This window comes from Macaca fascicularis, chromosome 12, assembly GCF_037993035.2.
Source record: "Macaca fascicularis isolate 582-1 chromosome 12, T2T-MFA8v1.1".
In the NCBI taxonomy this organism is placed as follows: Eukaryota; Metazoa; Chordata; class Mammalia; order Primates; family Cercopithecidae; genus Macaca; species Macaca fascicularis.
This window is the reverse complement of record NC_088386.1, coordinates 135,044,124-135,059,609: the sequence shown is the minus strand read 5'-3', so window position 1 is coordinate 135,059,609 and position 15,486 is coordinate 135,044,124. Positions and strand designations below refer to the sequence as shown.

The window sequence follows — 15,486 nt, the reverse complement described above, 5'->3', positions numbered from 1 at the left end:
GTAAATAAATGTACATTCACATAGACCCCCATGATGTTCATGACGGGAGAACGGCCGTCCCTGACTGCCTGTCCAGCCTGCGTTATTACAGCTTGTGTCACGTTCACAGCAGAACCAGAGTCCACCTGGGCTGCATTCACCTTGTAGAAATTTGTCCGGAAGTTGATCTTTTTTTTCATTTGCTTAGTTTCACACCTGCCTGTTATTCAGGCCCACATTTCAGCATACCTAGGAGACTCCTCCACACAGCAGGCCGCCTGGTGCGTCTGGCCCCACTGCCCGGTGTGTCTGAATGGTCTGCTCTCCCGGCCTGGCCCCCGCCTCCTCTCCCGGGCCCCGTGGCCTCCTTTCTGCGGCCTCCTTTGTGCTTGCTTTCCTCTGCCATCTTGGTCATGCACGTCTTCCAGTGGCTCCTGGAGAAGTCGTACATGGAGCATGTGTTTTTGGAGTCCTCGTTACTGGTAAATATCGTTATCCTGTTACACCCTTGGTTGATCAGTTGGTTGGGGATGGAAGTCATTTCCTGCAGGGTTTTCAGGTCATCGTCTTGCCCTCGGTGTGGCTGTTGCCGAGTACAAAACTGTTCTCAAGGCCGAGCCTTTGTCCCCAGAGCTCTGAAGCAGTTTGGGATCCCGCAGGTGGGGGATTCTTGGCCTCCGTGTCCAGCTCCTCTTCAGCTGGAGAAGTAGGTCTGGAGTTTCTGCTCATGATTCTCTCCACCCAGCTGATTCTCTCCTCTCCTGGCGTTTTCAGCAATTTGTTGTAGGATCTTTGCACTCCCATTTTTCATCTTTTTATCCTTTTATTCCCCCTTCTGACAATTCTCAAGTTTTTCTCCAGCCCCTTCCTTCTGCACTTGCGTTTTTGTCCTCTTGTGTTTATCCTCTTTAATACTTCCTTTGGTGTCACTTTAGGATTTCAAGGCAGAGCAGCTGGAAGCAGTTACCTCCTCTCTGCAGCTCTGCCTGCACGCCCTGTCCCACGGCGACGTTCTGTGCATTCTCTGCTGCTAAATCAATGGGTTCTTTCCTCGCTGGCTGCTGGACATTGCATCAGGCCCACAAAGATACCGCCCTCCACACTCGTGCCACATGCACGCATAGCCCCTCTGTAAACCCGGCCGCTAAACAGTTAAAGCATTCCGGCTCTGAGAGCCGCTTCACCTGCAGCTGACTCTCAGGATGTTTAAGTTGGGAGGAGCGAGCCTGTGTCTCCATCAGAATTGCTTCTGGCAGAAGGATGAAGGCACCTGCTAGGCATTGGGCACTGTGTTGAATTTTAAGGTTGTGATTAGAATATTGTGCCGCCTTAATTAGTCATTTACTTGATTGGCTTCAGGAGAAACAATCTCACCTGTTCCCCGTTCCCTAAGGAGCAGACAGTGCATTTGGAAGTACAGTTGGCATCCTTCCTGCCCTCACCCATCCTTGGTGGGAACGACTTTTCCACGAGGCCTCTGGCCTGATACTTTGGTTCTGTCAGTGTACCTGCAGCCCTCTTAGGGGTGGGATCCAGTTCCTGCAGTTCCTCTGCCTGGCCACATCGTGCCTGGAATGAGTGGAAGGCCCACGAGGGTGGTGAAGGGGCTGCTGCCCTGAGCCGGTGCACGTGCAGCCTCCACCCTCACCGTCACCAGGTACCGGCTTACCTGCATCTTCCACTTTGGCTGCCTTTGGCAGAAGTATTGGAGTTACAGGCATTGTGCAAACTTTAAGACACATGCATTTGAAGGACTGAAATTGTAGGTCACTATGTCTTAAGTCAATCTGTGAGACGCCCGGCCTGGAAGTAATGAGGGAGGGCAGGAAGCAGGAAGGCTGGCCACCCTGAAAGCAGGCAGCGAGCTGGTCCTCGTGGTGTGCAGCTCCCCCCGCTGCCTTCTGCCCCCTAGGCCTTCTCTGTTCTCCCCAGAAAGGCCACTTCATGTGCCCTGGGCAGGCTCCAGCGTCTGCCTTCTCTCCTGGTCCACGTGCTGCTGCTCAGTCCCCTCCCCCAGCCCTGCATCCGAAGCCCTGCTTGTCTGATAGGTTCTGGGGGCAAGTCAGAGTGCTGAATAGCCCACGGGGCAGGGACGAGTGAAGGGCCCCAGCCTCACGCCATGCTGCCCTTGGCAGTGCTGGCGTGGTGTCCTGGAGCTTCCTGGTCAGCTGCAGCCACCCTGCAGGCAGAGCCAACCAGGGACGTGCAGTCAGCTAGAATCAGGGAGGCCAGGCAGGTGTGTAGGCTGGGAGGCAGAGGATAAACAGATGAGGGGACAGAAGAATTCCAGGTGCTGAGAAGGCAGCTGGGAGGAAAACAGGGCAGTGGGGCTGTGATGGGGGCAGTGGGGTTGTGGGAGATCAGGGCAGCCTTGGGAGGGGTGTGGAGCAGAGGCCTGAGGAAGGGGAGGGGAGGGGAGGGGTAGGGCGAGGCAGCCACCACGGGGCTGTCCTCGAGAGTCTCTTGCACAAGGAGTCTGGAGTGCCCGGCAGGGCTGCGGAGGATCTGCCGCCCGACTGATGACCTGGGAGCAGCGTGGTGACCCCACAGGGCCTGGGGGAGGCCGTGCACTGGGATGCAGTAGCCCAGCCAGTCCATGGTGGCCTGGAGTGACCACGTCATGCCTGCCTCCCGATGCCACATGTCCCACTCCACGTGGCAGGGCAGCCACCAAGGAAGGCCTTTGACACAGGGCCGGGGACCCTGTGCCCTTCTGTGGGCACACACAGCCCCTGCCTTTCAGAAGTGGCTCCTGCCCACCATCAGCGGCTCCTGTCCCTGGCCCGGGGAATCCCTGCAGAGCCCATGTGGGTTTCAGGGGAGATGTGATGGTGGGAGAGGAGGTGCTGTTTTCTTGCCTAGTCATCAGCTGGGTGTTTTGGCTTGGCTTTTTTTGTTGTGTTTTGTTTTTCGAATAATGGCAAGAAACCCAGCGTGGAAATAGAAGTGGAGCATGTGAATCTACGTTTGCCTCAGTCGGTTGTGTTAGGCACAGGAGCGTGCCCTGGTCAGTAACCCATGGAGAGGCCGGCTTGTGGCTGAACCCATCGTCTGTCGTCATCTAGGTCCTGCGAGCCACAGCACAGAGGCCCCGCTCCCTGCAGAGCAGGCTGAGGCTCAGAGTCTGGCACCTGCTCACAGCGCCTCTGGTTTCTCTGGGAAGCCTGTTTTAGGGAGCTTGCTTCCCCCACATCCTTCTAAGACCTGCAGAAAAACTGTCCCTGACTCAAAGCCTTTTCCAGAGTGGGAAGGTCCTGGGCTGCCCGCGTGTCCCAAAGAGTGAAGTCACATGGGGCCGGGTCCCCGTCGCCCAGCCACATCAGTCCTGCTTCCAGGAGAAACTCCCTCTCGTTCCTGGTTGCTCTGGAAGCAGTGCACTTCCTGTTCCAGAAAGGTTAAGAACAGCAGGAGTGCTGATTCTTTAAAAAGAGGTAAAATCTCCCAATTTGCAAATCTGCAAGTGGTAGAACCTTGCAAGTAGCCAAGTAAAACCTCAGAACTCAAAGGCTTGTGTGACACACGTCTCCACGGCAGCATTCTTGGCGCTGTTCTGGACTCTGAAAGCCAATAACCTCTCCCGGGTGGGTTTGGGGATTTCTTTGCCTCCGGTTGCTGCCTTTAGATCCCTGGTGCTTCCCAAGGCAGGCCCTGCCCCAGAGGTTTGGGTTCCAGATGCAGATGACTTGGGAACCACCATGGGCTGGAAGATGCAGATTCGCAAATGGCTCTGTCCGCAGAGGCAGAGGTGTTCACAGAAACCCACCCACGCCCAGTACCTTCACCCTGTGGTCAGATGAGAGGTGAAGCTGGCACAGGTGCTGGGATGGGCTTTGCTGAGCCTCACCAGGTGGGAGTAGGGATAGCGGCCTCACGCTCTGGAGGCCTCAATGACATGGCTGGGGCGATGCACAGGTGAGCAAAAAGTGTGCAACATAGACACCATCCTCACATCCCTGGGCCCGGTGTCACATCCCTGTTTGTCGGTCTTTCTCTGATTTTAGAGCAACACAGCTATAAAGATAGGGGTGTATTATCTAGAAGAGCATTAGTTACGAGACATCGCCATTAAGTGACTTCACACCTCAGCAACCCCCTGCCACGCCCAGAGAATCAGCTTGTCAGTCCTGTTTCCCATCTGCTGGAAACCGCGGTCATGGCCTGATTCTGTGAAGATACTGCCAGCGCTTGCATAATGCTGTGGTCACAGAAATTTATCCAAAGCACCAGATACATTTTATTCATTATTTGGGACTGATGAATGGGGTTAGAATCCCCTGCTTCGTGAGTTCCCGTCGCTGTCCCCTGCAGCAACATGGCAGTGTTGAGCGAATATGTATTCCCCAGAGTGCATATTTTTAAAAAACCACCAACAGGATAACCTTGAGCCCAGTGGTATCTGCCTGGCTGTAATGACATCTCCTTTCCGTGCAGCTTCTGAACCGAATCTGAAATTACGGTCCAGGCTAAAGCAGAAAGTGGCCGAAAGACGGAGCAGCCCTCTGCTACGCAGGAAAGACGGGCCAGTGGTCACTGCTCTAAAAAAGCGTCCGTTGGATGTCACAGGTATGTCAGCTGAGCAGGTACACCTGCCCCACTGCCCTCTCTACCAGGCCTTCCTGCCCTAGGCGGTTTCTCTCGAGAGCCTGTGAAAACTCACGTGTCTGCCTGATGCTGTCAACCCCCAGTGTGGTCCTGTTCCCATGACACTGGAAGTGCCAGGCCCAGGGGACCAGGCTTGATGACTCTAGCGTGTCTAAGCCAGGCCCCGCTCTCGGCGTTAGTGACTCAGAGCTGGTTCTAGTTGGGCTCAGGTCCACGAGGGTGCCCCAGCTTGGCACTGCGGGAGATCCGTTCAGGAGCTTGAGTTGAGGCTTCTCTGAAGGTGGATCTTAACCAATGCCATCCTAGTAGTGCTGAATCGTGTTCCCTGCCCTGCTCTCCGCTGTCCCTGAGCAGTGTCTGAACCACCGGGACATTTTAATGTCTTCCCACACCGGAGCACCCATCAGCCGAGCAGGAGGGGGAAGCAAGGAGTGAAGTTGCTCCAGCTTGGCCCTAGTGACGTGTCGCGGTTGGCCCCACCTAGTGGTGGACACGCGGAAGGACAAGACTGGGCAGAGCCCCATCCTGAAGGCTCAGCCGTCCCTCTCGAGGGCATATCCCCATCCAGAGCACCACCCACCCCCAACCACCACCAGGGGACACCCCCTCACCCACTGCTCCTGAAATCACAGCACCAGGATAAAGGGGCTGCTTGGGGACAGCCTGGATAGAGGTGAGGCAGTGGACATGTTTGCACAACAGAAAGCGTTCCATTTGAAGGCCGAGGCTCATGGTAGCTGGTCTGTGAAAGGCATAGTTCCATTGAGTAGGCTGTTGGCCTAGGGAAGGCTGGGAGGGGGCTCCTGGTGCCATGCCCTGTGCGTGTGAACGTTGGCATTGCACATGGACTCTGCTTCTGCAGTGAGCTGAGAGCCAGACCTCCCTGCTAAACACAGGGCCCTGCCTGTTTCTCGTGCCCTGTCCCCTGTCTACTTCAGGAGCTCTTAGCCCCAGTCTAAGGGTCTGGGTCTGGATATTTGTGGATTTCTATTAAAAAGTATCTGACACCTTCATGCCCAGGGGGAACTCCATATTTGTCATTTCTGATGTAGGTTTCTTTCCTCTGGCCATTGTAGTACACACAGACCTTGTCTACAGCCATCAAGAAATGTTATAATCTAAAGTTTCACTATGTCTAACTGACTGGGGAAGATTTAGTTCAAATGAGGAATCATGTGAGTTAAAAGCTTGCAAACTCCAATGCAGCCTTTTTTCCGTGGGCAGTGCCTTGCTTGGCCGGCTCTGATGGACCCGTGAACCGTCGCATTTTGTTTTTGTTTTGAGCGTGCAGTGGGTGAGGCAGAGTCTTCCGCAAGCTGCTTCTGAGTGTTAAAGCTGCTGTTCCTGTCGTCACCCAGTGACTGCCGAGAACTGGTTTTGAGTCAGCACTGGGCTTGGCACAAAAATAGTGAGACAGAGTCCTTGCTTGGAAGGAGCTTGTGATCTAATTTGAGCAAGCAGCACATCACACGTGAGACCGTCCAGGAGCCGTGAGTGACAGGGCCTGATCACTGCTGAGCTCACCCAGGAGTCATGCGTGACAGGGCGTGATCACTGCTGAGCTCACCCAGGAGCCACGCGTGACAGGGCCCGATCACTGCTGAGCTCACCCAGGAGTCATGCGTGACAGGGCGTGTTCAGTGCTGAGCTCACCCAGGAGCCACGCGTGACAGGGCGTGATCAGTGCTGAACTCAACCAGGAGTCATGAGTGACAGGGCGTGATCAGTGCTGAGCTCACCCAGGAGTCATGCGTGACAGGGCGTGATCACTGCTGAGCTCACCCAGGAGTCATGAGTGACAGGGCGTGTTCAGTGCTGAGCTCACCCAGGAGTCATGAGTGACAGGGCCTGATCACTGCTGAGCTCACCCAGGAGTCATGAGTGACAGGGCGTGATCACTGCTGAGCTCACCCAGGAGTCATGAGTGACAGGGCGTGTTCAGTGCTGAGCTCACCCAGGAGTCATGAGTGACAGGGCCTGATCACTGCTGAGCTCACCCAGGAGTCATGAGTGACAGGGCCTGATCACTGCTGAGCTCACCCAGGAGTCATGCGTGACAGGGCGTGTTCAGTGCTGAGCTCACCCAGGAGTCATGAGTGACAGGGCGTGATCAGTGCTGAGCTCACCCAGGAGTCATGCGTGACAGGGCATGATCACTGCTGAGCTCACCCAGGAGTCATGAGTGACAGGGCGTGTTCAGTGCTGAGCTCACCCAGGAGCCACGCGTGACTGGGCGTGATCAGTGCTGAACTCAACCAGGAGTCATGAGTGACAGGGCGTGATCAGTGCTGAGCTCAACCAGGAGTAGTGTGACAGGATGTGATCAGTGCTGAACTCAACCAGGAGTCATGTGTGACAGGGCGTGTTCAGTGCTGAGCTCACCTAGGAGTCATACGTGACAGGGCGTGTTCAGTGCTGAGCTCACCCAGGAGCCATGCGTGGCAGGGCGTGATCATTGCTGAGCTGTGGCATAGAGAGAGCCCATGCCGAGGGACCTAGGGGCTGGGAGATCAGCACAAGCCACCCTGAGCCAGCAGAGCTCTGCAGAAGGTGGCATTTTCACTGGGACTTGGCGGGTGAGTGGGGCTGGGGCAGAGAGGCAGAGGGTTATGCATCTCCTGGCCAGCACTGGCACCAGGGAGCTGCCACCGTGGGGAGGCTGCTCTGCGTGGAGCCGATTTTCAGAAGACAGGTATTAGGCAGGGTGGTCCCACACGGAGCGGTGGAGGCAGTCGCGGTTCTTGGCAGATAGAGAGCCAGGTGGATACTCTGCTTTTTCTCAGTCACTAATTAAATGGGTGTCTACTGTAGAGCACAAAGAAGAAAATGCATTCCCATACGCACTCTGTCCAGAGTGAATCCTGCTCACCCTGCACGCCTTCCCGCAGCCCGTGTTCTGCGCCTTCCTCACCACTGAGTTCTCACCATCTTCCTGCCCCATCCTGCATCCTTCACTCAATTTCAGCCACACGCATTTTGTGCACCTCCAGTGGTGTTCCTGTTTTGCTGATCTAAATAATACTATGAAGATTATGCGTTTATATGAATTTTCTTAGACCTATTCAGGAAGTAGAATGCAAAAAAAAAAAAAAATTAACCTCATTGAGTTAAAAGTGGGTGGAAAGTTACACGTATAATTTTTACCATCCCCAAAAGTTGTCCGGACTCCCCAGGCACGTGTGTGAGGGTGTTTATCTGATGACACAGTTGAGAGGCGCCCATTTCAAGGAAGATCTGCTGGATCTTGGTGTGTAGCTGGAGACAGGTTAACATCAGAGAGCAGGGGTCTAGGGCGGGCCACAATGGGCTTCAGGTAGGGCAGAGGTGGGAGAGTTGGAGGGGACTAGAGAAGGCGGGTCCTGCTTTCTTGAGTGAAATGCAAACACTGGCTCAGCCCAGTTGGCATTCTCAGAATGCCCACTCACAGTGCAAATAACATGGCCTCGGCAGCCGGAGAGGCCTGCCTCTGGAGTTAGTGTCTGGTGGAAGTGAGGGGGTGGGAGGGCCAGGGAGAGAAAGAGGAGGGGACAGGGTCGGGACCCGGTCCTGTATTCATGCTCAGTGCCCGGGACGGTGAGCTGGCCCCACACTCATTTGAGCTCCAGGAGCCATGGGGAGCAGCTGGTGTAGGGCTTCTGGGTAGACATAGTGGTTTGCCCTGGAGAGGTTTAGACTGCCCTGCTGTCAAGGGCAAGACGTACCCAGTGTGTTCCTGGGTGGGCAGCATGGTCAACAGCGGAGGTGCACCTTCACCGTCTAGCTGGGTTAACTCTGGTATGCAGACGCCCTTGACGGCTCCCTCAAGCCTTGTGGCCTGGGACGAGTGATGTCACTGCTCCGTGCCTCAATCTCCTCTTCTGTGAAACAGGGTCATAATGGCACCTTCCTCAAACAGTGACTGAGAGATGGATGAGCTATGTTTGGAATCAGGTCTGCCAGGTTGGGGGAGCAGTGGGTGTCTTTTCCTGTCCCCCCACCCTCCTCATCCTCCTCACTGTGGCTCAGGGCTATATTTGCAGAGTCACCACCTCCAGCAGGCGTGGATACCATGTGAGTCAGCATGAGTGGGCGCCTGCATCCTCGTGGGCTCCGGGAGGACCCGGGCAGCAAGCAGACCGTGGAGGAGGCTTTGCTGGGGACGGCTCCTTTGAGGGGCTACTTGGGGAAAATGTCCGTTAACCTCCCCTCCACGACCCCCACCATGCCCCTTCCTTCTGACCTGTATGCGCTGCGCGTATGGGTTGGGGCGAGATTCTGAGCACCCGGAGTCATTGCTGAACAGCAGACGCCTGGAGTTCTCGAGGCAAATAGGTCACGTTGTGTTTTCTTTGGAAAGCTTTAACCAGATGATGCCATTGTTAAAATGCCATTAAACTAAACATCATATGACAAGCCAAACAAATCCTTGCATGAATATCAAGAGCTGTAGTGGCCTCCCACGGTGGATGTGTGTGCCCGAAATAACAGCAGGCCCCTTCAGAGGTGAAGGGATCTTTGGATTGAACATGGCTCCTTTTGGAAGTCACGTTCAGTCAGAGCGGAATCTGGTCTCATTAACCAGGGTCAAGCCACGCAGATGGTTAAAGATCCTCTAAGACTGTCTGAGCGTGTGTTTTTCAGTAGCACTGATAGATCTCAGGAGACACTGGCTATATTTTCCCCTGGATGCTGGCTGCTATGTAGGGAAAATGAGAGGATTCAGCCCAGAGTCAACACTAATGGTAGGTTGCTTTATTTTGAACGAAGCTTTTTATAGTGAGCACAGGAAAGCTGACCTTTTGCTTTTCAAAGTCACTTAGCTTCTGCATTTCCTGGTCTTCTGTTGTTAGGTTACTAATAAGTGTTTAAGGATTTATCTTTTTGGTGTGTAAAATGGTCTTGAAAATCAAACGAGGTATAAAATTGGTAACGTGCATGTCCTATAAAAAGTGAAGTCAGTGGCCAAACTGGAAAATCAGAAATCAGCATCATACTTTCTTTTTTGAAACCATGGCCATGTTCTTTTTGTTGGGACCTCTGCCTGTCGCAAGCTAACAAGCAGGTCCGTGGAAGGCACCGGGCATTCGGACCACAGGTCAGTGCGGCCCTCTCTCCGCTTGGCCCTCCCTCCACGTGGAGTAACACTCACCAGGGTATTTCTGCCTCTGCAGATTCCGCGTGCAGCAGCGCCCCAGGCTCTGGACCCAGCTCACCCAACAACAGCTCCGGGAGCGTCAGCGCAGAGAACGGCATCACGCCCGCCGTCCCCAGCATCCCGGCGGAGGTCAGTGCCAAGCGTTTGTCCTGTGTCCCATGGCGAGAGTTGGACTCGGGACAGATGGGCTCGAAGTGATCCCACTTTGCATTTGCCCTTCACTCTTCACCTTCCAGTTTGGGGTGAGGGAAAGTGGCCTATGAACCATCCTGAAAAGGACGCAGTTGGAGGTTGCTTAACCCTCCTGCCTTCCTCTCATCACAGACATCTCCTTGCATTATGAACACACTCATTCCAGGCACTTTGGGGACAGCCCTGAGCCTGGTCCTTTCTCCTGACCTCTTCCAGAGCAGATGTCCCTAGATGGTGTCACAGCACAAGCCCACACGTGGCAGGCGCTCTAGGTAGACAGGACCCTGCTGCCCAGCTCACCATGGTCGCCAGTGTCTGAGGGTGGCTGAGAGGCCATGGGCACGTGGGCATAGTTGCTAAGTGAGACTTAAAATTTTTTATTTCGTATTGAGAAATACACAACGCAATGTTGGCCAACAAACCATGTGTCAGGGTCGACTGGAGCGTCACTCGTGGTCAGCACGGCAGGGCCGGCCAAAGCCACAGAGCGGGGAGCTTTTCCAGGCATCATGGGAACCAGGCATCTCAGACCGCAGAGCTCAGCACCCCTGATCCCCTGCCTTCATCAGACCCCAAGTGGTTCTGGGAAGCACGTTGGCAAGCTAGAGGAGTCAGGGGACGCCTGGAGTCCCCGGGTGGGAAGGATGTCAGAGACGCAGGAGCCGAGCGGCAAGGTGGGGAGGAGTGGTGCCCAGGCTGACAGAGTCACGCCCTGACCACACCCAGAGGTTTTCCAGGGCAGCAGGTCCCAGGACCTCACTCCGTGTATCTTGAGCTCCTTTGCGCCCTCTGTCTTTATCCCACACGTGTCTGGAGCGCCTTGTGCCAGGCCCAGGGACGGAGCCAGGCAGGCAGCAAGGACCCGCCCCTCACTCCACACAATGCCCCACTGAGGAGGAGAGGCCACCTCCAGAGCACAGGGGAGAAGAGAGAGGCAGAGAGAGGCCGTCTGCGGGCTGAGTGGTGCCCTGGGCCTGGGTCAGCCTGACCATGGGGCAGGGTGGGAGGGGGACGCTTTGGCAGAGTTTTCTGATGAGTTGAGCTGGAAATGCTGTCTGCTTCACGGGGCACAGTTCTACTGAGTGGGAGGTTCCTTCTGAATTCTCTCCAACTTACAGAAGGCTGTAATTTATTAAATATAGTTATTGACTTTCCTTCTTAAATATTTAGAAATGAATCCTGCCCTTCCAGAGGACTGGCAAATCTTAGCTGGGATACAGAAGCATGAGTGTTTAGCATTTTCATTTCAAATTTCAAGACCGTTTATGTATAAACATTTTTAGAGACTAGAATTACTGCTAGGAACGAATTTTGCACTTTGCCTCCAGGCTGCTTAATCCCCATTTTCTCTTATTCTTTTTACTTCATACATCGATTTCTTTTATTACCTGTCTTCAGCCTGCCAGCTTCAGTACTTATTTAGATGATTAGAAGTTTTAACAGTCCTCTGTATGGCTGTAGTCATAGCTGAGGTCTACCAGTAATAAGCCTTATAATGCAACCTAGAAATTACTTCCTGCCCTGTGAGGTTAACACTGGTTGCATCTTGTTAATTGTGGTCCTAGATACAGGTTTTTATTTAAAATGGGGCACTTGTGTACATGGTAGTTACTATTGGAACAGTACCTTGTTTGGGTGGGTCTGTCATTCCAGTTCTGTGTTAATTTTTACAAATCGTGATATGTAAATGAAACTACTAGAAATTAATAGAACGTGTAGAAGGAGTTGCAGGAAATACCGAGAGGTGCCATTGTCCATGTCCCACATCAGATGTTCATTAGAGTGGGCAGGGGCAGCCTTTGCATGTTGGATCACACCCAGGCGCCCTTTCTGGGTTTCCGTGTCGCTAGAGTTGGACAGGTCTCTGAGAACGCCCGTGCTTCACAGCCAGGGGCTGGTTCTCCATTCCCACGTGGTGCAGAGGCTAGTGAGCCTGCCCATCAGAAGGGGCATCCTGAGTGGATGGAGGCATGGCGGGAGCAGGGGCCTGCCAGCCTGGCTCTCAGCACTGCCTTTTCTGTTCACCCTGGGGCCCCCAGAAACACTACTGTACCTTGAAGGCCCCCCGGACCCAGGGAAGTCCAGTGTGCCAGGCATCTCCTCCTTTCCAGGGCCACGGAAGCCCAGTGTGCTGGGCACCTCCTCCTCTACAGGGCCAGGGAAGCCCAGTGTGTCATCCAGGTACTTAAAGGGACAGCTCCTCTGTGGCCGCTGCTGCTGTTATTTACATGCGTGCCTCGATGCTCTGACTTCAGGCCCGCGGACTTTGCCTCTGAACACATCCTAAGGTGAGGTCCAGGGGGCTCCAGCCTCCCGCAGGGCTCGGCCCCGAGACAGAAGATGGCAGAGCGCCCTGCGATTTCTCAAGTGGACCAGTCAGCATCTCCAAGGAACAAATTCTCAGAAGGCTCCTTTAGTTCCAGAAATGGGCTTAAAAAAAAACAAACAAACAAAAAAAAAAAAAAACCTTGCTTACAAAGGAAATAGAAACTTTGCAAACATTAGAACGTCTCCTTATTTTGTTCCCAAATGATAATAACACAAGCACAGTTGTGCTTTCCTGGAAATCACAAGCATTTTCTCTACAGCATAACTTACTGATAATTCTTTAACTTTTGACCCAAAAAAAATTGTCTAGGAAAAATGTTTTTCTCGGTAGCTCTTTAATCATTACTTACACAGTGTAATGTGTGAGCAAATCTAAAGTGAGTTGCAGGGTTTCCTCTGGGGCGAGGTGCACTGTGAATTTGCTCCTAAGTGAGAAGGCTGGACTTTCTGTTCTGTAGGAACAGCCTGAGTGTAAGTGTTTGTCAGGAGAAGCGTTTCTTCATGTCCCCACGGGCCACTCATGTGTCTTTTGGAAAATATCTCTTCAGATCCTTTGCCCACTTTTATATGGGCTGCTTTGGGTTTTGCTGGTGAGTTGCTGGAGTTCCCTGCATATTCTGGATACTCTTCCCTTGTCGGATGAATAACTTGCACATTTCCCCCTTCCGCAGGTCGTCTCTTCACTCTGGTGATTTTTTTCCTTTGCTGTGCAGAAGCTTTTTAGTTGAGCAGAGTCCCGGTTGTCTGTTTTCGTTTTTGTTGCCTGTGCTTTTGAGGCCTTAGTCGTAAATCTTCCACAGTAGGCAAGAGGCAGAATCAACCTCAGTGTCCTTCAGTGGATGAACAGTCAGAGAAAATGTGGTGCTGTACACAGTGGAGTACTATGCAGCCATCAAAAAGGATGGAATCCTGACATTTGCAGCAACACAGATGGAACTAGAGGCCTTCATGTTAAGTGAACTAAGCCAGGGACAGAAAGACAAACATCGCATTTTCTTATTCATCTGGGGTAGCTAAAAAAGTTGCTGTCGTGGAGGTAGAGAGTATAATGGAATCTGTTTATTCATTGTTAATGTTAGTTTCTGGCAAGGGGATTTCTATCTGCCAAACCCCACTAACTAGCGTGATTACAACATTTATTCATTCTCTGTTTGCCCATTCATTCAGCAGACATTCCTTGAGTAGCTACTGTGTAGGGGTTATAGTGGTGATAAACTATTGTCCTTTTTAGCAAAACACATTGATTCTACAAGCAAAAAGATGTTAAATATCACAGTAGTTCAAGTCCTTGGAGACTGTTGCTGCTGACCCTTCCTGTGTGGCCTTCTAATCTGTACTCCTGGCTTATGTTTGCTTTATCCAAGCCCATTCTTTAAAAGTTACATGACCTATAACCTGTTTTTCTAACTTAATGTATCATAAACAAGTGTCCAAGTAATCACCCAAGATTGTTCCTAACCCCCAGAGTGTCCTGATGTGCAATGCCCCTCCATTCTGTTAACACCGAGGTGCTGGGGAAGCCACATTGCTCTGCCCTGCCTGCTGGGTGCTCAGCCCCACAGCCGAGGCTTCATTGGCATCAGGCCTTCTCCTTATTTCTTAACGTTGCATCCCAAGAGTGGAGCTCTAGGATCAAAGGTTAGACTGATTTTGAAGGCGTTTGCCATAGACTGCCATATTGTCCTGCAGAAAGGATGCCACTAAGTGATTTGCAGCGCTCTCAACAGCGTTTGCGGTTCCTCTAGGCCAAGGTGGTATTATCATTTTTCAAAAATGTTTGCCAATTTTTGGGGTTTCAAAATACGTTTCCAGATGACCATAATGTGTTTTCCTGAACGTCTTCCGCTTCCTGAGCTCTGCCGTCACTGGTCTTCACCGCATGCTTTTCTCACTGTTAGTTGTTTGATTCGCAGGCGCTCTGTGCTGACCCTCACCTGCCTCATACGTGGTTGGTATTGTTGTCATCATTGCCTGCCTTTCATAGGAGCACTTGTTTTATGATTTTCTTTTTATTTTTAATCTGTGTGGGTACATAATGTATATATTTATGGGGTACGTGAGATGTTTTGATACAGGCCTGCAATGCGTAGTTGTCACGTCATGCAGAGTGTGGGGTGCCCATCCTCTCAAGCATTTATCCTTTGTGTAACAATCCAATCATACCCTTATAGTTATTTTTCAATGTACAATTAAATTGTATTTCCTTTTTGGTTTCTGCTTTTCTTGTTGTCTGGAAAGACATGGCCAACGCCAACTACAAAAAGGCATTGTAAAGTGTATTATCCTAGAAACTGCAAAACGGCATTGGAAACTGTATTATCCTAGATTTCCTTCTGACTAGTCTGTGGTAAATAATCACACTGAATTGAAATCAACACGATGATGCTGGACAAGGTGACAGAAGAACCCGTATCGCGGGGAGGAAACTGGAGCCGTGCATTGGGCTTTCATGTTGTGGTGCGTGTTGAAATCTCATGCTCTCGTTGCTGTATCATTTGCTACGTGTATGTTTGCACTCATAGATCAGAATTCAGTGCAGGCTGCCACAGGTGTTTTCATCGTTGTTTTTCTCGGTGTATATTGCTGATGTTTGGCCGTAACAGACTGTGACAGTCATCATGTGTTCTGTCCCCAGACGAGTTTGGCGCACAGACTTGTGGCGCGAGAAGGCTCGGCCGCTCCACTTCCCCTCTACACGTCGCCGTCCCTGCCCAACATCACGCTGGGCCTGCCTGCCACCGGCCCTGCTGCTGTAAGTCAGCCCCCGTGGGTCCGTGCGGCGTGGGGTGGCGGTGATGGGCCCTTCCACCCCAGCATCGCCGGCTGTGCTTTCCAGGGCACCGCAGGCCAGCAGGATGCCGAGAGACTCACCCTTCCCGCCCTCCAGCAGCGGCTCTCCCTTTTCCCCGGCACCCACCTCACTCCCTACCTGAGCACCTCGCCCTTGGAGCGGGACGGAGGGGCAGCGCACAGCCCTCTTCTGCAGCACATGGTCTTACTGGAGCAGCCGCCGGCACAAGCGCCCCTCGTCACAGGTGAGCACAGATGGGCCTGGGTGCAGCCAGGCTCTGAGGCTACCCGTGCTCTGGACGGTGCCCGGCCCTCGCCTGCCTTTGGAGGAGACGAAGGCATGCCTGTCCCACCCCCACAGTTCCCAAACACACATCCCCCTCACGTCATGTAGCTGCCGTGACTGCAGTGAAAATCCACGCCTCACTCCCAGAGCCAGGTAGATGGAGTGGAAGCGGAAG

At 52.9% G+C, this 15,486-nt stretch overlaps 1 protein-coding gene across 25 annotated transcripts in view; it reads left to right on the top strand.

Annotated features, from left to right (window-relative positions):
- HDAC4 (histone deacetylase 4) overlaps positions 1 to 15,486 on the top strand; it is a 352,120-nt gene that overhangs the window by 249,337 nt on the left and 87,297 nt on the right. For 23 of the 25 annotated variants that reach the window (XM_074010653.1, XM_045368051.2, XM_045368055.3 and 20 more), the window contains 4 exons: positions 4,411 to 4,542; positions 9,732 to 9,844; positions 14,871 to 14,987; positions 15,072 to 15,270. In XM_074010653.1, coding sequence (XP_073866754.1) covers positions 4,411 to 4,542; positions 9,732 to 9,844; positions 14,871 to 14,987; positions 15,072 to 15,270 — 561 coding nt within the window. The remainder of the gene's footprint in view (positions 1 to 4,410; positions 4,543 to 9,731; positions 9,845 to 14,870; positions 14,988 to 15,071; positions 15,271 to 15,486) is intronic. The other 2 variants (XM_065526369.2, XM_074010662.1) reach the window with 1 other exon arrangement.